Source organism: Loxodonta africana, chromosome 12 (assembly GCF_030014295.1).
Source record: "Loxodonta africana isolate mLoxAfr1 chromosome 12, mLoxAfr1.hap2, whole genome shotgun sequence".
NCBI lineage: Eukaryota > Metazoa > Chordata > Mammalia > Proboscidea > Elephantidae > Loxodonta > Loxodonta africana.
Genome location: NC_087353.1, coordinates 65,136,082 through 65,156,616, shown reverse-complemented (window position 1 = coordinate 65,156,616; position 20,535 = coordinate 65,136,082). Strand labels below are relative to the sequence as shown.

General features: G+C 45.8%; 1 protein-coding gene across 7 annotated transcripts in view; it reads right to left on the bottom strand.

The window, feature by feature from the left end:
* CLEC16A (C-type lectin domain containing 16A) overlaps positions 1 to 20,535 on the bottom strand; it is a 250,398-nt gene that overhangs the window by 218,958 nt on the left and 10,905 nt on the right. For 6 of the 7 annotated variants that reach the window (XM_064295577.1, XM_064295579.1, XM_064295578.1 and 3 more), the window contains exons 2-5: positions 15,125 to 15,253; positions 9,101 to 9,234; positions 4,858 to 5,006; positions 632 to 737 (exon numbers count right to left, since the gene is read on the bottom strand). In XM_064295577.1, the coding sequence (XP_064151647.1) occupies positions 632 to 737; positions 4,858 to 5,006; positions 9,101 to 9,234; positions 15,125 to 15,253 (518 nt within the window). Of the gene's footprint in view, positions 1 to 631; positions 738 to 4,857; positions 5,007 to 9,100; positions 9,235 to 14,171; positions 14,264 to 15,124; positions 15,254 to 20,535 lie in introns of those variants that run through there. The other variant, XM_064295580.1, reaches the window with a different exon arrangement.

The window sequence follows — 20,535 nt, the reverse complement described above, 5'->3', positions numbered from 1 at the left end:
GGGGATTAAGTACCTCTCACAGGAGGAATTTGTTACTGCTTGAGCTTTGCAGCTACTTGAGAATGCAACATTGCCCCCTGCTGTTTGTAACATGAACTGCCTTTATATATTACTCAAAGATAAATACCCCCTAGCTGTATTGTTTTTTAGCTGTATTGAAGTGTATTTTACAAGCCGAAGCACAAAGTCAAAATCTAATATTTAAAAGGCAACTTTATCAACTTGACGGTAACAGGTTTTTTTTTTTTTTGCTGTATCAAACTACAGTTTTCCTCCATTCACAGGGTGCAGTCTTACCACTTTCCTATCATTCATTTTAGTGACAGGTTTCCGCCTTACCCAGGTTCCGGCTTTCACAGGTTTTACTGTACAACATGGTTGCTCTGAATCCCATGTGTGCCTCTCAGGACACCAGTACTCCTTTTAGCACTTCTGTCACCATGTGTACACATGAAGTCAGAGGGAGAAAAATTTACAGAAGGCCAGCTAAATGCTCGGCGGTTACCAGCTTTTTACAAGACAAGCAATCACAGCTTCTAATAAATTAGCTCCATAGTTCTCTCCAGAGAAGTGTATGCACAGACACACAAGCACGAGCACAGACGAGGCACGACCTTGTGAGGAAACTTACCTTTGTAAACGTTCAGGGTTATGGTTCTTACAGCAATTCTAACCATGCTTTCAGGATGATTAAAAAATTTGATGGCTTCTGTGTACAGGGCAAAGTCGTTAGTGTGCTAGAACATAAAAAGTATCAGGAACAAGTTATAAGCCCGTAAGAGGGACCTGCCCCCCATCCCAACTTTCTGAATTCTATCAGAGGTCAAAAAAATGCCACCAACATGAACCTTAAGCCAGTGGTTCATTCCCCATGGGGGACGAGGGAAGAGGGACTGCAGATCCTAGCATGCAGGCGGGACCATGGAGAAAACAGAAAGGGATTCACAACATAAATTAAGAGGACTGAGTTCATAATCTGCTCTTCCACTTCTTAGCTGTGTGATGTCGTATTGCCAAGCTTCAGTTTACTCATCTATAAATAATACCTACTTCGTGGTGCTTAGAATTAAATAATATCATTTCAGGAACAGGGCTTAGTCTAGTGCCTGACCCTAATAAGCACTCAGTAATAAAGCTGCTATCATTAGCTGCTATTCAACTAATAAAGGCAAATGGTATAAGGTTTTACTAAATTTAGTCTCTTTTGGCTAAAATGTATTTCTCTACTTGGAAATACTAAAAATGTAAATTAACATTTTCAGGGAGGAAGAGGGTCCCAGGAATCTTATGACATTAAAAAGAGATAATCAAAACCATTCAGAACCAGAGAAAACCACGGTCTGAGCCTCAGGGAAAAGTCCATCAGCATCGGGGCCCAGAACCACAGAGAGGCATACTCTGCTGCCCTCTTGTGGCCAATGTTTCGGCAGCACTTGGGATTTGGGGAAGAGGAGAGCCATGAGCTTTGAGGGCATCCAGTGTGGTGTAAGAGAGGCGACCATCACCCTCTACACCAATCCTTCCTAACTGGCTGTTATGGGTTAAATTGTGTCCCCCCAAAATATATATTGGAGTCCTGGCCCCTATACCTGTTTGGGAATAGGGGTTTCCTTTTGTCATGTTGATGAGGTCATACCAGTATAGGGTGGGTTCTAAACCTAATCAGTTCTGAGTTACAAAACAAGCAGAACAGACACAGAGACACACACACAGGGAAAGCATACGCCATGTGTTATGGACTGAATTGTGTCCCTGAAAAAATGTGTGCCACAACTTGGCTAGGCTCCCAGTACTGTGGGACAATTCACCATTTTGTCATCTGATGTGATTTTCCTATGCGTTGTAAATCCCACCTCTACGCTGTTAATGAGGCGGGATTAGAGGCAGTTATGTTAATGAGGCAGGACTCAATCTACAAGATTAGATTGTATCTTGAGTTAATCTCTTGAGATATTAAAAAAAAAGAAAGAAGCAGGCAGAGAGACAGTGGGACCTCATACTACCAAGTAACAAAAGCTAGAAGACTAGTGTAATCCTTTGGACCCAGGGGCCCTGTGCTGAGAAGCTCCTCAACCAGGGAAGATTGATGACAAGGACCTTCCTCCAGAGTTGGCAGAGAAAGAAAGCCTTCTCCTGAAGCTGGCACCCTGAATTCAGACTTCTAGCCTCCTAGACTGTGACAGAATAAATTTATCTTTGTTAAAGCCATCCACTTGTGGTATTTCTGTTATAGCAGCACTAGATGACTAATATGCCATGTGAGTGCCCATCTACAAACAAAGGAGCGCCAAAGACTACAGGCAGACACCAGAAAACTTAGGAGAGAGGCCACAGAAGTAATCTACAGGGCCAAGGCCCAGATTTGGACTTTTAGCCTCCAGAACTGTGAAGGAATAAACCTCTGTCCTTTAAAGCCACCCACTTGTGATATTTCTGTTTAGGGCAACACTAGGTGACTAAGATATTGACTGTGGGAAAGTAGGGACAATGCCACCTTGACTACTAAAAGTCCAGCATGCACTTAACAAGTGGTAGCTTCTGTATTGGCCCACATAAAAGAGGAAACCAAGCCCACCTCAAAAAGGAGGAGCCCAGCATTCCTCTGATGACAGCAGGGTGTTCTTCCAGAAGCATCGCCCTGGCCCCAGAACCCCAGTAACTGCCCTCCATCAGCTGCACAGAACCCCGGCGCCTGCACTCTGCTGGGTGCACACAAGCCTGGCCACACTCGAATGGAGGGAGAACCCGGCCATCTCCCTGATCTCACCCTCACAGGTGCATTTTCTTGCACCTGGGATAGCCTTGGGAACAAACCACTCATTTGTTTCCTGGACATATTTACTGAGCACCTATGATGTGCCAGAAACCCCGGTGGCATAGTGGTTAAGTGCTACAGCTGCTAACCCAAGGGTCAGCAGTTCAAATCCCCCAGGCGCTCCTTGGAAACTCTACAGGGCAGTTCTACTCTGTCCTCTAGGGTCGCCATGAGTTGGAATCGACTCAACAGCACTGGGTTTGGTTTTTTTGGTTTTTATGATGTGCCAGGTGCTAGGCTAAGTGATGTTTTAAAAACTGTCACACATTTTGTGGCTAATATTTCTATTTGAGGACCAAATAAAAACAAAGTCCAGGATATTACTGCCACATTCTATCAGGACAGCTGGATGGACTGGGCCCAAACTTAGAGAACATGCATGGGAATATGGTCTGACTGCAAATATCGGCTGTCCAGACTACATGACCCGCTAACCTGAAGACGACACTTGCCCAAAAATACCACGTGGCTGCATGCTAAGTGGCCTCCAAGAGGGCCCCAATGAGCCTCACCTCCTATATTCACACACAGTGTCGTCCTCTCCCGCACTGAATCAGGGCTGGCCTATGTGACCAAAAGAATATGGTGGAAGTGATGGTGCGTGACTTCTGAGGCTAGATTATGAAAGACATTGCAGCCTGCTGAGGTCTCCTGGACCACCCGCTTAGGGGGATGGCTGCACTGTGCTGTGAATCCCTAGTCGCTCGAGCAGCCCCGCAGAGACACCCATGGTGAAAGGAACTAAGGCCTCCCTCTAGCTAGCCAGCCATGTGAGGAAGCAGATCCTTCAACCCTGGCCCAGCCTTCAGATGACTGCAGCCTCATGAAAGACCAAGCTAGGTCTTCTCTGCCAGGCCACCCAAGTTCCTGACACACTGACAGAGAAAGGTGAGGGGATTCAGACCAGGGAGACATGAGAGGAAGTCTGCTGGGAGGCTTCTGGGAAAGTTGTTTGGAAGTTAAAAAGGGATAAAGGAAGGCAAATGATCTCCTCAGGCTTTTCAGTGGTGGCATGTGAGTATGTGGTGTTCGGAGCTGCTGCAGCCATCTTGAGACCATGAGGTGTTGAGCCTGAGGAAGATGCCAACTGTACGGCAAGGAGAACAGGACGATGGGAAAGCCCGGGTCCTTGACGGTGTGGGTTGAGCCACTGGATGAACCAGCCCAGGGTAGCTGGTGTCGGTACTTTAGGGTGTGTGAAATAAACTGGTCTCATTGTTCAAGCTCCTTTGAACTGTCTAGTGCAATCCAGGGTGAGAGCTGCAGCTATTCATTTAAGTGGTTAATAATTCTCCCAAGGAACAGCAGTGACATAAGCATGCAAAGGATGGCAACGGCTACATTTTAGGGAGCCAGGTACACATAAGGTGCTTTGAGGACATCGTCTCATTTCATCTAATTACTGAAAAACCCTGCCAGGTATACACAGTGAAACCTGTGAGGGCAGGAACTCTGCAGGGCCATCTTGCTTTTCTGGGTCTCACAACTGTTCCACTTTGACCGGGTACAGTCCTACCACTTACCTGTTGCTCATTTTAATGGAAAATATTTGAGTTGTCCTTCTCTGACAGGTTTCCGCCTTACAGGGGTTTGGGCTTTTACAGGTTTTACTGTATTAGTAACCCCCGTTTTCCAGATGAGGAAGCTGAGGCTCAGCGAGGAACCAGGACTTCCCTAAGGTCACACAGCAGAGAAGTGGCAAAGCTGGGTCTGACTCAAGTTCCTGTTTTTCCCACAGAGAAGGAAAGTTCCTATTCTTCCCACTGTTTTTCCAACACTATTCCAGGTCAAAACGTCCTGGCATTTCTCCGCCCTGCTCTCAGGTGGCACAAACTGAACGTGACATTAAAAATGGACAGTTAATTTGTCAAATTAAAAAAAAAAAAAAAACTTCAGCATGCCAAACAGTGTCGCTAGGAAAATCATGAAATAGCAGACACATAATTGCTTCATCAACAGACACAAGGCCACCTAGGCCCAACGAGGTGCTGCTATGGCTGGATGGCTTCACCCCCAAATGTGCCCCTTTGGCAGTTACTTACCTCGTTGTAAAAGAAATGGACAGTGTGGTTGTTGAGTTTTAACGAAAGCGTTTTCAGGAATGATATATAATATGCCATAATCTCCTCGTCAGAAAAGTCAAACTTATGGACAATGATAGAATTTACATAGTTATTAGAGAGTAAGTAATCTAGAAGAAAAAAAAAAACAAAGCAAAACAGACAGGTTAACTCATGGTGGCCATAAAGACAGGAAAAAAAAATGTCACTAACAAGTAGATGACCACATTAATGATTCTGAACCAACTGCGCTCCTGGGTTGCTGGGATTAGACAAACTAACAGAGAGCAGCTTCCTCTTGACCCAGAAGTCATCTATACATAGTCACTAGGAAGTTCAAAGGCAATACCAGAGAAAGGCCCCCAGCCCCCACCAAATAGAAAAAACACTTGACCGTTTTGGTTTCACTGTTGACAACGTTCAACAAGAGACGGGTGGGGAGGTTAACTGGTGCGTAGGCATGATCACAAACCACCCACAGATGAGGGTAAAAAGCACTGTGTTCTATAAAAAGCTTCCCCATTTTGCCACAAAAAAAAAATTACATAATCATCCCTGAATACCAAAAAAGCTACACGTGTTTTCTTCCCTCCCTATATAGCAACACAATTTCACACAGGCCCCCTACGCTGAGCCCTACTCTATGGCGGCGTGGCGCTGGAGTTGAGGGCTTCCCAGTGTAATTCATCGTCATGACAATACTACAGTACCGCAGCGTAGTTCGCATTCTTTCCATTTTGCAGGTGAGTAAAAAGAGCTCACAGTGGTTGATTAACTTGCCCAAGGACACAGAGAAAGTAAGTGGCAGAGACAGGATTCGAACCGAGGCCTGATGTCACCAGTAGGGGCCAACAATAAAAACTGGGTGATAAGGGCCTGGGTCATTGAGGCCGGCTAGAGAGCAGCCCAGAGGAAATGCAAGACCAGTGGGTCAAGAGCTCTGACTGGGCAAGGGAAGCTGGAGAAGAGAGTTTAGTGCTACATCTGCTGATTCTGAAACACTGGCTGCTAGATGAACACTGGGCAAATCCGCTGCAAAAGTCCTCTTTACAGTGTTAAAAAGCAAAGATGTCACCTTGAGGACTAAGATGCGCCTGACCCAAGCCATATTTTCAAACGGCTCACATCCATGCAAAAGCTGGACAATGAATGAGGAAGACCGAGGAGCTGACGCCTTTGAACTGTGGTGTTGGTGAAGAATATCGACTATACCGTGGACTGCCAGAAGAACGAACAAATCTGCCTTGGGAGAAGTACAGCCAGAATGCTCCTTAGAAGCGAGGATGGCAAGACTTCTTAAATACTTTGGACATGTTATCAGGAGGGACCAGTCCCTGGAGAAGAACATCATGCTTGGTAGAGGGTCAGCTTGATATGTGTGAAACTAGACGTATCTTAAGTACACACATGCACACATATACATACACATCTCTCTCATGAATCTTAAGTGTCCGGCGTGGTAGATTTTTGCGTCCACACACTGTGTAGGCCCACCCCCGCCCAGATCAGACACAGTGCGTATCCAGCTCCCCAGAAGGCTCCTTCGTGCCTCTACCCAGTCAATGCCCCCACTCCAAAGGCAGCTCAATCCTAACTCTGTCACCTCGATTCGTTGTGCCTGTTCTGGAAGTTCACATAAATGCAGTCGTACGATACGCTTGCTTCCCGTCTGGCTTCTGCCACTCATCACCATGCCTGAGAGTTATCCACATTGCTGTGTTTGGTGGTAGTAGTTCATTCCTTTTTTTTTTTTTTTTTTGGCTATGTAGTATTGTATTCTTTGAATTGTTCACAATTTATTTACCCACCTAGAGTCTTAACTGGTAACAAGCAGCCCAGGTGACTCTGGTGCCTACAGCACCTCTTCTCCCCATTCTGTGCCATTCTGGCTGTGGTTGGGGACAAGTGGCTTGGCAGAAGTGACCAGATGGATGTTTTGTTGAGCCCAGCTGTGACTGGCAAGTGGCTTCTGTGCCATCAGAGACACATGTGCCTATGCTGACTGCTGTAGCTGTGTGCCTGCGAATATGAGCCCCCAGCTGCACTGTGGAGCTGGAGCGACCCCAGGCTCCATCCACTCCCCAGCGGGGACTTCTCCAGGGCCTCCAAGAAAGGACTCTGTGGGTGGCAGAAGCACCCTGGGAGCCGCAGAGGTACCTCTATTATTTGGCTGGGATTTTTCTATTACACCCTCATTGTGTGGCTGACTTCCTGTGGTATCCTTTTATAATAAACCCAGGAGTCTGTAAGTAACCTCAGTCTCTTGGGCCTTCTATCACTTAGGTCACCAAACCCAACAGACACCAGGTGCATTTGTGAAAGGGTGGCTTGTAATAATGAAAAACTGGAAACCACCTAAATGCCCATCGGTCAGGCAAAAAAAAAATGATGGGACAGCCAGATGCAACTCTTAAACCAAACCAGGCAGAGACAGGTAATAGACAATGAAAAGACTTAGGATACAGGTTGGGAAAAAATAAAATAAAGCAAACTGCACAAATGCACATGAACACTGAACTGCTAAGTGAGAACATAAGGAACTTTTACTTTCTGTATTTTAGCGGTTTGATTTTTCTGTTTTGTTTTTTACAATGAGGACGTTTTCTTTGATTAGAAAATAAAAATAAAAAAACAAAGGTTCCCTATCCTTCTCACCCCCTGCACATCCAAGTTTTGTGAAGAGTCAGTGGTTGCTGCTGCCTTTGCAGAGCTTAAAAGAGCACTCTGGTGAAGCCTCCATGAAGCCAGTGGCGTCTGCCTGTGTTTCTCATGGCAGGGCACGGTTTTCAGTCCCAGGACAAGAAAAGTCATGTGATCCAGAAATATCCTCCAAAAGCCATTTTTTACTACTCCAGCCCCCATCTTTAATCCAGCAGCCCTGAGCCTTGGTGAGCTCAGAAAAGGTTACCACGGAGCAAACCTTCGGGGAATGCCGGATGTTAATTTGAAGTAATTAACGCTACTGACCATTCCCATCTGCCAGGCCACGTGCTAAGCTCTGTACACATGCTATCACACGGACCCTCATACAACTCTATCCCACACTACTAGTATGTTCTCCACTTTATGGATGCAGAAGCTGCAGCCTGGAGAGCTAACACCCCGGAGAGCTAACACCCCGGAGCACATATGAGGAGCACGAGGCAGAACCGGCTGTGGACCCAGTCTGGTTTGAGTTTTCAGAAACTGCACTCATTTCTGATCCAGCGTAACAGACGCTGATAACAAGGGAAACCACTTTGGGTGACATGTGTCAACCCCCATTCATCGGACATTGTGAGAGAAGGCTGCTGAGACAGCAGCACCACCTAGTGGCTGCTTCCAAGAGCCACAATTCAGCAGCTCTTGCCTCTTCCCCTCCTTTGCCCGGGAGGAACGCCACCACCTCTCCCACTACCCACCAGAATCTTCTATTCGTACCTGCCTTTGATGCTGACCTTTCAGCCATGTGTCTTCTCTTCCTTCCTTCTCATAGGTAGGGCCTGGGGCTTGCTTTAATCATCTTGGAATAAAGCTAGTGGGAGCTAAACCAGAGTTTCTCAACCTTGGGACTATTCAAACATTTTAGCTTAGAAAATTCTTTGGTGTGGGGGCTATCTTGTGCATTGTAGGATATTTAGCAACATCTTTGGCCCCTACCCACCAGATGTCAGTAGTACCCGCTTCATCCAACTGTGACATGTTTCCACATGTTGCCCTCGGGTTGAGAATCACTGAGCTAAACTCACTTAAGCTGAAACCCTTCCTCTATTCTGGTCTTGCTTGTAACCATGGGCCAGTGACTCAGACTCAGTGTTAAAATAAGGGTCCAACAGCACCTGCCTCTCAGGGTAGTTGTTACTGATGAAACTGGGGCTCAGCGCGGGCCAGCAGTAAGCTCAAGTCACACCCTCGTGAGTCAGGGAGCTGGGTCTGAACCAGGGGTGTCAGGTGCCAAAGCTCATGCCCTTGTACGCTTTTTGGCCGAGTTCTTCTCCCTCCTGCTTCTTCCAATGCTTATTCCATTGGCTGATTTTGAGGGACCCCAATTCTTTATTAAGCTAAAAAGAGAAATACAAACACCCCAGAAGCGCTCAGAAGAGAGGAGCCCTCTCTTAGCCCTCATAGCGCTGCAGACATGACTGCAGTAAACACAACGTTCAAAAACCAACACGAAAGCGATGCAGAGCTACATGCTGCCGACGCACAGGGACTCAGAGTCAAAGGTCAAGGAATGTGTCCTTACAGAGCGAGGTCTCGTGGCTGATATTCTCAAAAAGGATGTTCAAGGTTTGCAGCAGCTGAACACACACGTAGCGACCCGATTTCTGCCGCAGGATGTTCAAGAAGAAAACAAACATGTTCTTCTCCAGGAAGAAGCTGGGGAAAGAACAGGAGAGTCAGTGGTTTACTTTCTACATGTGACAGCTCATCCTGTGGTTACATACAGGGCACATGCATGTCAGCCTCCCAACCATCACACCACCTGCATGCCCTTGGCTTCCACACTAGCCAGTTCTCACAATGCCATCTTCCATCCTGGCTAAAATGCATCCTCCCAAGCTCTCTTCCCAGGACACGAGAACAGTGTTGACTCTGGGAAGCAGTGAACTAGATTTCTGACAGAACGGTAAAGACTTTTACCTACTAAATGATCACACACTCACCTATGTAATCTTGACAAGCGGCATTTTTCCATGAAAGACTTTATTTCCTTAGTTTCCCCTACTGTTACGGGTTGAACTGTGTCCCCCCAAAAGATATGTTAAAAGTCCTAACCCCCCAGTACCTGTGTCTGTGACCTTGTATGGAAATAGGGACTCTGGAGACATAATCAAGTAAAGATGAGGTCAAACCAGATTAGGGCAGGCCCCAATCCGACTGGTGTCCTCCTAAGAAGAGACACTGAGATACACACCAGGGAGAAGTCCGTGTGAAAACAGAGGCAGGGATTGCAGTGATGCATCTACAAGCCAAGGATCACCAAAGAATGCCGGTGACACCAGAAGCTAAGGGAAAGGCATGGAACAGATTCTTCCCTAGAGCCTTCCATAAGAGCATGACCCTGCCCACGCCTTGACTTCAGGCTGCTGGCCTCTGGAGCTGGGAGAGGATACATTTCTGCTGTAATACGCCAGCTAGTCTGTAATGGAAGCTGCAGGAAATGAATGTACTTACTAGCCTCTTCCCTTTGTTCTTCTCATCTTTGAAGGTTTAAAAACAAACAAACTGGAATTCTCTGCAGAGGAGTGAGATAATGCTAAATTTAAAGAGTTTTCGTTTCCAAATCGTAAAGCTTATAGTTTCCACAGATAGGGAAAAAGAACTAGGAGGAAAGACGAAGATGCTGATGTGTGGTGGCACCTAGCCAGTCTCCCGGTGCGTCTCTACCTTTCTCACTCTGGACAGAGCACTTGTCTGCCTGCAGCCTGGGCAGCACTAGCTCTCTGAGATACATGTTGCTTCTTTTAATCTTGAAAAAGAAGCAAAGCCCCTAACGCCCTTCTTTAAAGGAGAACAATGTTTCTGGTTAGGCATTCTCCGTATTCAAGCTAAGACCATAAACCTCTTTTTTGGGAGACTCAGAAGGAATCCCCATAGTTACTTGTGTCTGCTGGTCAACGTTGTCTTGGGCATCTCTCTCCCCTCGCCTGTCAGCTCCACAGTGGCAGGATCCTGGGTATGGCACTTGCTCAGTGCTGTGGAACTTCTGTTTGAATCCATACAAGGGTGAATGAACGAATAAATATGACCTAGAAAAGATCCCTGAAATATTTTCCAGCTCTGATTCTGGAAGCTGGTTTGTCTACAATGCTGTTCACATTAATCCCCAGCTTATCTTTATCATTTGGCCCATTTTGGCCTCCTTCGCTTCATGAAAGGAACTCTGGTGGCACAGTGGTTAAGTGCTCGGCTGCTAACTGAGAGGTCAGTGATTCGAATCCACTAGCTGCTCCGTGGGAGAAACATGTGGCAGTCCACTTCTGCCTTAGTTATCTAGTGCTGCTATAACAGAAACACCACAAGTGAATGGCTCTAACAAACAGAAATTTATTCGCTCAGTCTAGGAGGCTAGAAGTCCTAATTCAGGTTGCCAGCTCTAGGGGAAGACTTTGTCTCTCTGTCGGCTCTGGGGGAAGGTCCTTGTCATCAGTCTTCCTCAGTCAAGGAGCTTCTCAGCACAAGGATCCGGAGCCCAAAAGATGTGCTCCCCTCCTGGTTCTTCACTCTTGGTGGCAGGAGGTCCCCATGTCTCTCTGCTCACTTGTCTTTCTTATATCTCAAAAGAGGCTGACTTAAGACACAACCTAATTCTGTAGATTGAGACCTGCCTCATTAACATAACTGCCTCTAATCCTGTCTCATTAACATAAGAGTTAGGATTTACATCACTTAGGAAAATCACATCAAATGACAAAATGGTGGACAATCACACAATACTGGAAATCATGGCCTAGCCAAGTTGACACATTTTGGTGGGGGGAGGGGGATACAGTTCAATCCACGACAGCTTCCATAAAGATTATAGCCTTGGAAACCCTACGGGGCAGTTCTACTCTGTCCTATAGGGTCGCTATTGAGTTGGAATCGACCCAATGGCCATCAGTTTGCTTGGTTTTCACTTCAGGATGTATAAGTCAGTGGCTCCCAAGAATTACCCAACAAACTCACTGCAGCACAGCAGCCAGAGGGAACTTGTGAAAATGCTAGTACCTAGGCCTTGCCCCAAAGATTGATTCAGTAGGTCTAGCGTCAAATCTAGGAACCTGGATTTTTAAAAACTCCCTACGGAAGTGGGGGATTCCTTAGAGAAATGGCTGATTCTGGGGCCGGGGGAGGGAAAACACAAGACGAGCCTAGAGCATCTTGTAGTGCCAGAAAGTGCTCAAAAAAACAAAAGGATGGGGCATGTTAAAGGGATGCAAGAGCCACCTAAAGAGTTTACAATGCCAAAGCTGGAACAATCTGGGCAACAAAATATACAACTTAGAATTGGATAATAACCCAGAGAATAATATCCATGAGCTCACACTGATATGAATAAATGACTGAATACATAAATAAGTGTGGGAGACTAATCTTCCATGCACAATTCCAAGCAACAGATGGAGATACTCCTCCCTCCAGGAAGTGGAGCTTAATTCCCACCTGCACCCTACTCCCCTGAAGATGGGCTATAGTTGAGTGACTCACTTTCAAAGTATAGCATAGATAAAGAGAAAAGAGCAACTTTCCAGTGGAGAAACGTGGCAAACACTTTAACCAAGTGGTTAGGTCAACATCTACTGATATCACATATATCCTGACAAGATGTGCTAAGAAGGCACTTCACCTCTGTGGTCTTCTTTCCCAAAACTCATAACCCCAGAGTAACCATGAGAAAAACACCAGACAAACCCAGACTATGGGACTTTCTACAGGACACCTGGCCAGTACTCCTCAAAGCTGTCAAGGTCACAGAAAATGGAAACCATCACAGACCAGAGCAGACCGGAGACGCGTGACAACAAAAAGCAATGAGGTACCCTGGATGGGGTCCTGGAACAGATGGAGGACAATAATGGAAAAACTGGTAAAATCCAATTAATGTCTGGAGTTTGGTTAATAGTACTGTGCCCATGTTTCTGGGCTGTGACAGATGCACGTGGTGAAGGAAGATGTTAACATGGGGGGAACCAGGTGAGGGGTACACAGGAACTCTCTGTACTACCCTTGTAACTTTTCTGTAAATCTAAAATTATTGCAAAATAGGAAGTTTATTAAAAACCAACTCTTTTGGGGATTCTGTTGGGTGGCCATTTAGAAACCACTGAACTGTAAGCGTCTCAGTAGTTTCTCTTAGATTACAGAGAGACTAAGAAAGTCCACGCTAGTAAAGGGAGGACACAGTTTTGGATCATTTTCCCAAGGGTCTTTCTCATTTCCAAAAACAAGATACAAAAAAAGATTTTTTTCTTCTCATTCCCCATGGTTCCTTAAAGAAAGTTAGTCCCATCTATAAGCAACACCTCACTTCATTACTCATATGCTTTCCTTTGGTGATCATGGCCAGAGTTATAGAAGGTTCGCATTTTAAGAAGTTCACGTTTTCCACAAGTAACTTTATCTCAGACCACCTTACTGATGAAGAGAGCGAGCTACCCCCTAATTTTTTTTTTTTTGTAAGTAATATGAGAAGCTGGACTATATGAAGAAGAATAGGGCATCAGAATTGGGGGAAGACTCATTAACAACCTGCGTTATGCAGATGTCACAACCTTGCTTGCTGAAAGTGAAGAGGACTTGAGGCACTTACTAATGAAGATCAAAGACCACAGCCTTCAGTATGGATTACACCTCAACATAAAGAAAACAAAAATCCTCACAATGAGCAACATCATGATAAACAGAGAAAAGACTGAAGTTGTCAAGGATTTCATTTTACTTGGATCCACAATCAACAACCATGGAAGCAGCAGTCAAGAAATCAAAAGAGGCATTGCATTGGGCCAATCTGCTGCAAAGGACCTCTTCAAAGTGTTGAAAAGCAAAGATGTCACCGTGAAGATCAAAGTGCGCCTGACCCAAGCCATGGTATTTTCAATCACATCATATGCATGTGAAAGCTGGACAATGAATAAGGAAGACCGAAGAAGAGTTGATGGCTTTGAATTGTGGTGCTGGCAAAGAATATTGAATATACCATGGACTGCCAAAAGGACAAACAAATCTGCCTTGGAAGAAGTGCGGCCAGGATGCTCCTTAGAGGCAAGGATGGCGAGACTGCGTCTTACATACTTTGGACATGTTTTCAGGAGGGATGAGTCCCTGGAGAAGGACATCATGCTTGGCAGAGTACAGGGTCAGCGGAAAAGAGGAAGGCCCTCAACAAGGTGGATTGACACAGTGGCTGCAACAATGAGCTCAAGCATAACAACGATTGTAAGGATGGCGCAGGACCGGGCAGGGTTTCGTTCTGTTGTGCAAAGTGTCGCTGAGTTGGAACCGACTTGATGGCACCCAACAACAACAACATAAGTGGCCAAGCTGGAAAATGGAACCCCTTTTTGTTTTTTAATGAGTTTTAAAAGTGGTCTCAGTGTTTATAATTGAGATTATAATATTTGTAATCTGTGTTTGGTGGGCTGTCATACCCAATTCCAAATCCTTCTGCACTCAGATATTGAGACAGGTCTGCTGGCAGGGTAGTACATGGCTTACAGCCTTTGGTTTTAACAGTCTAGCAGAGATACCATTAGAAGGACATTGGTGGTTCAGTAATAGAATTCTCCCCCCTTCCATGCAGGAGACCCAGGTTCAATTCTCGGCCAATGTACCTCATGTGCAGCCACTACGCATCTGTCATTGAAGGCTTGTGTGTGGCTCTGATGCTGAACGGGTTTCAGTGGCGCTTCCAGACTAAGACAGGCTGTGAAGAAAGGCCTGGTGATCTACTTCCGAAAATGAGCCAGTAAAAACCCCACGAATCACAACAGTCTGATCCATATTTGATCATGCAGATGGTGCAGGACTGGTCAACATTTTTTTCCCTCATGCGTGAATCTGCCGTGAACAGGGGTCAACCAGTAGCTAACAATGACAAAGGGGCACCTTTGTTATTATCATGTGTTTTCATTTGCTAGGGCCTACTCTGTACCAAACACTAGTCAAGGAACTTTCTACTTGCGCCTTTAAAGATGAGGAAGCTGCAGCTCGGGGAGGTAGAGAGCCTGGCCTAAAGCTGCTCATCTAGGAAGTGCAAGGATGAGGAGAAAAGAACTCCATGGCCCTGAGTGTGAGCCACTGCTCCACCAATGACCAGCTAGTGACCCTGAGCAAGTGACACCATCTCTTCCAGCTCCAGTGTCCTCCTCTAGGACATGGAGATAGCGACAGGGGCTCCACCCTGTGGTTGCTTGGAAACTTAAGTGAAAAGGATTATGGTATCAAGAGTTCAGTGACTCCCCCAGGACAAGGTTCTACAGTTCACTTAGAACCTAACTGCCCAGGACCTTTTCTCCTCCCCAAGGAGATAATCAGACACTACTTGGAAAATTATCCACGATATTTTCAGATTTTCTAGAGACACTCATTTCCACAACTTGCCCATTTTTGACTTGCATTTCCACCATGTTTCAGGACGTTTATACAGATAGATAGATAAATGTACACGACCAAACTAGCATCAAATCCTGACATCATCAGAACTTACGGGATACTTCCGGAAAAAACAGTCAAAGGGAGAAGAAGAATTAAAAAAAAAAAAACAAGAAACATCAGAAACCCGTACTCAAAGACAGAGCTGTCATTTTGATCTCCCCAAATCAGGATCTCAGTGATGGAACGGATGGTCTCCACTAGCAGGTTCCGGTTCTGTTCTGTGACCGTGGTGTTTTTGGTCAAAACATGGTACAGATACCTAAGAGAAAGGGAAAAAACAAAATTAAAAATTACCAACTGAAATAAAAGCCATGCTCGATGACCATCCGCAGTATTTTGGGGACAAAATGCTGTGCTTTTTCAGATTCAGTTAGCACAATTTCCCATTCAGATTAGACATAACACATCATCCAAGAAAAATGGCAAACAATGCTTTGAAGTGTTAAATAACCAAGGACACACAAATGCAACTAAGGCAGACAGCCATTCTCAAACTCCAGCGTATAAGGGAATCGCCAAGACAGCGGATGAAGTGGGACCTTCCAGAGCCCACTCAGGGAGGTGACTCAGCAGGGCTGAGGGGAGGCCCAGGAATCAGCCTTTTTCACTTGCTCCCCAGGCAATTCTGATGCTGGTGGGGCAAGTGGAGCAACACGGCTCAGTGCCAAATGCCGAGCATGAAACCTGCAGCCAGGCTGCGTGCAGAGATTTAGAAAGGTGGTGTCACAGCTCAGGGATGCTGGGTTCCAAAGCTGGTGGCTGGGGCAAAAATCACGTGCAATTAAGATTACTCTTGAAATGCTTGGTAAAACAGTCACTGTCATGTCGATTCCGACTCATGGTGACCCCATGTGTGTCAGAGCTCTGCTCCACAGGGTTTCCCAAAGGCTGATTTTCTGGAAGTAAACTGCCAAGCCTTTCTACCAAGGCACTCCTGGGTGGACTCAATCCACCAACCTTTTGGTTAGCAGTCGAGCATGTTAACCATCTGCACGATTCAGGGACTCCCATAAAGTGCAGCATGCCTGTTGCAAACGATGACTCAAGTGTTTGGCAATGATCTTATTTGATGAGTATCAACTGTTAAATTCACAAAGCTAAGGGACTATGTCACTGTACTTCATCCATCAAACAGGCATGGAAGGCTTTGGCTGCCTCAACCTGTGCCAGATGCTGGGCAGAGACAGCTGGACACAGTCCTATCCTTGTGGCCCTCTCTGCCTGTAGTGACAGAGACCAAAAGGACTGCCGAGGCCAGGCCTGATCAGCATGGGGGCCAGGAGTCTGACCAGTTACTCTGGGAGCATTGCCTGATGTGGCTTTTGAGAGATGGCTTCTCCAGGGCCCACAGATGGAGGTGACTTCACCCGTCACTGGGGCCTCGGCCCGGAAAGGAAAAGGGGATGCCAAGAAGGAAGTGACTCAGGAAGTCACCTCCTAATTTCTTTTACCGCCACCTTCAGTTGTAGGGATGGGGGGGGTGAGGATGGGGACAGAGACTGGGGAGAGCAAATCAGAGAAGGATTAGGTAGAGTATCAACCCAACCCACCGCCATCGAGTCAATTCTGACTCATAGTGACCCTACAGGATAGAGGAGAGCTGCCCCATAGGATTTCCAAGGCTATAATCGTTACAGAAGCAGACTGCCACATCTTTCTCCCGCAAAGCAAATAGTAGGTTCAAACCACCAACCATTCGGTTAGCAGCCAAGCACTTAACCACCGTTCACCAGGTCTCCTTTAGGTAAGCTGGTTCCATCTAAATTTCTAGAATTGGGTAAGGTATAAGAGGCAGAACATTGAAAATGAAACAATAAAAAGGAATATACAGCTTAAGGGGAGCTGAGTTTCATTTATTAACATTGTTGCCATTTGTCATATTTTAAATATATAGTATAATCATTTAATTAAGCAATTAATTTACTTAATTAAAACCGCAAGCAATAACTAGGATAATTCTCCAAAAACAGACATCCTCCGCCACCAGTGCCCAATACACCAACAAGGCTGCAGGTGGGGGCGCAAGGTCTGTTTCCCTCTGTGATAAGGTAGCTCTGCAGCAGCTGAAGACGCTGGGATGTTTCGCAGGGGATCTACTCCTAAATCTATACACCTCCATCTCCCTCAGTGCATCCTCCCCACAAGTTTTTCCAAGAGGCTCAAAGAGCACAGTTTTTCAAACTGTGGTTCACAGACTGCCGGCATCAAAACTGCTCGTGTAAGTTGCAGGCTCTATCTAGCTGCCCACCCCAGACCCACTGAATCCAACTCGTGGGTGTAGAAGCCCAAACGTGCGTTTTTGAACAAGCTCGCACTGAAGTTTCAGAGCCACTGCACCGCTCACACTATGGCTATGCGTGACACCCTCGATGCAGTCACAACATGCCTAACCTCCTGCCACGGTCAGGGATTACTGGGGGAGGGAGGCCATGGAGATTCTCCCCCACTCTGGCATTTCCTCCCGTGTATAGAATACCATCCACAGGCATCACTCTCCTGGCCCAATGGGAGGCAGCAGCCTCAGAGAGAGGATCAGCTCTGCAGACTGAAACTTTCCTTTGGGTGGGCTGACCTCAAGGTCTTGCTTAAAGGGAGGGATTTGTAAGCCTATTGCACTCATCCCACAAACTGGTGTTTATCAGCAATAATGACGGCATTCTGATTCTCCATCTGCTGGCTCTCTCGACTTATTTCCCAAATGGTTTGGAATTCAGATAGGGAAGATGCTCAACAGGGATACCAAAAAGAAAAGCCAAGTCATTGCCATCGAGTCGATTCTGACTCATGGTGATCCTACAGGACAGAGTAGAGCTGCCCCACAGGGTTTAAAAGGCTGTAATCTTTATGGATGTGCAGACTGCCATATCTTTCTCCCGAGGAGCAGCTGGTGGGTTCAAACAACATACCTTTCAGTCAGCAGCCAAGCACTTTAACCACTGTACCACTAGGTCTCCTTTAACAGGGATAGAAGAGTTTAATATCTTTAAGATCAGGCATGACTTCTACTGATGGGGCCCTCTGCCTAGACCTTGCTGCCCTGACCAACCAGCAAACTCATATTTCAAAACCCAGCTTAGGCATCCCTTTGAGAATCTTCGTAAATGAAGCTCCTGCCTCCTCCATCCCACTCCTCAGGGGATTTGACCGCTCTCTTTTTTCTGACACCTCTGTACCCATGATACATTTACTACTGCACAGACCACCCAGGTGTGCAATGATCTGCCTCCCTTACTAGATCCGAATTCCTCCAGGTAGGAAACGTCATCTAATTAATCTTATACTCCAAAATGTCTGGTACACAATAGGTGCTCAATAAATGCTGAAGGGGAGGGCTGCATAAACTAAGTTAGATCAGAGCACATGAGGCTGAACATAGCCACGTACGCAAATACCAGAGGCAGCCATCGCAACACCGAGCAGTGAAGAGTTCAGGCTCTGGATCTGAAAGACTTGGGCTTGATCCTGGCTCTGCCACTGGTAACTGTGGCCTTGGCATCTGACCTCTCTGAACCTTAGTTTCTATAAAACAGTGGTAACAGTCGAGGCCTCTCACTGGGTTGTTCTAGGGATTCAATGTGATAACACACAGTAAGAGCCAAGCACGGTGCCTGGGACACAGTAAGCACTCAAAAGAACATCAGCTGCTACTATTGCTACTGTGTCATGGTTCTTATGGTAGGGGCTGTTCTAAACTATACAAAGGATATTCCAGAACTTACGAAAGACAGATCAGGCTGGAAGGAGTCAGGAAAAAGTGAATTCAAGGGGGGACTTGTAATGGGAAGTTCCAGAAAAACCAGAGCAGGAAGTGGAATGTTTGGGTCATTTCTTGACAGATGGTAGAACATAGAGATGAATACAGACACTGACTCAAGAATGCCTGGTTGAGCACGGCTCCATCACTTCTTAGCTAGGTGACCTTCAACAAGTTACTTAACCTCTGTGCACCTCAGTTATCTCATCTGTAAAATGGGAGCAACAATAGTATCTAAATAATTAAGTACCTACCTCTATGGTATTGTTGGGAGGAATAAATAAGTTAATAGATAACTAACTAACAGTGCCTGGCAGTTAGTATGTACTATACAAGTACTGGAAACCCTGGTGGTGTAGTGGTTCAGAGCTACAGCTGCTAACCAAAAGGCTGGCAGTTCAAATCCACCAGCCACTCCTTGGAAACCGTACGGGGCAGTTCTACTCTGTCCTATAGGGTCACTATGAGTCAGAATCAACTCGGTGGCAACAGGTTTGGTTTTGGTTTATACAAGTACTAGCTATCGCTGTTGTTGTCATCATCACAGCTTTCATTAAAGATCTCTGAAAGAAATTCTAGTAACTACTAGGGGTGCTTACAGACAAACCCAGTGGTAGGCGACTGCGTGTCTGGCTCTGTGCAAGGGGCTGCACATGACTCTCATACTCACAGCACACTGTTACCACTACTGCACAGGCCAATACATCAGCTGAGCCTTGGGGACACCCAGTCGCTTGTCCACAGCTGGGAGTTCCAGTGGTTCCATTGCCTCCCCAATGTTGGTGTTCTTTGCTCTCCTCAGTTGAGCCATTTTGCTGGATGTATAGTGATACTACATTGGGATTTTATGCTTCCACAATGACTAAAGAAATCCAGTGCCTTCTCATACGTTCATGGGCCACATGGTTATCTTCTTTTGTGAGATGCCTGTGTGAGTCTTTTGCCCATATTTTATTAGGTACCTTTTTCTTACTTATTTGATAGAGTTCTTTATTAATTTTGCATCTAGATCCTTTACTGGACATACAGAAAAAAACAAAAACAAAAACAAAACCTGTTACCATCAAGCCAATTCTGGCTCACAGCAACCCTACAGGACAGAGTAGAACTACCCCATAGGGTTTTCAAGGCTGTAAATCTTTATATAAGCAGACTGTGACATCCTTCCCGTGCGGAGTGACTGTTGGACCACCAACGTTTTGGTTAGCAGTCTAGCACTTTGACCACTGCGCAACCAGGGCTCCTCAGTGGACATACATATTGTCAACACACTGCCAATATTTTCTCTAACTATGGCTTGCCTTCTCACTCTCACTATAGTGGCCTGTTGATGAATGGAAGTTGTTAATTTTAACACAGTCCAATGTATCAGTCTTTCCTGTGACAGAGAGTGTTTTTTGTATGAAGCTTAAGAAATTCTTACCTACCCCCAGGTCAGGAAGAAATGCTACAATTTCCATTACAAATGTTACAGTTTTACCCTTCACATTTTGACTTAAGAGTACACCTAGAACAGATTTTGTACATGGTACGAGGCATTGGCCAAAATGCTTTTTTTCCCCCTATATTTTACTCAAAAGGCCCTCATTTCTCCACTGCACTCGAGTGTCACCTTTGTCATTCATCAGGTGACTGTATATATGAGGATCTCTTTCTGGACTCTCTAATTTCATTGATCTATTTGCCTACCTTACATAATACCAGATTGCCTGATTACTGTAGCTTCAAAATAAATCTTGTTATATGGTAATGTAAACCTGGTTTGCACATTTGGCTGCACCCAGAGG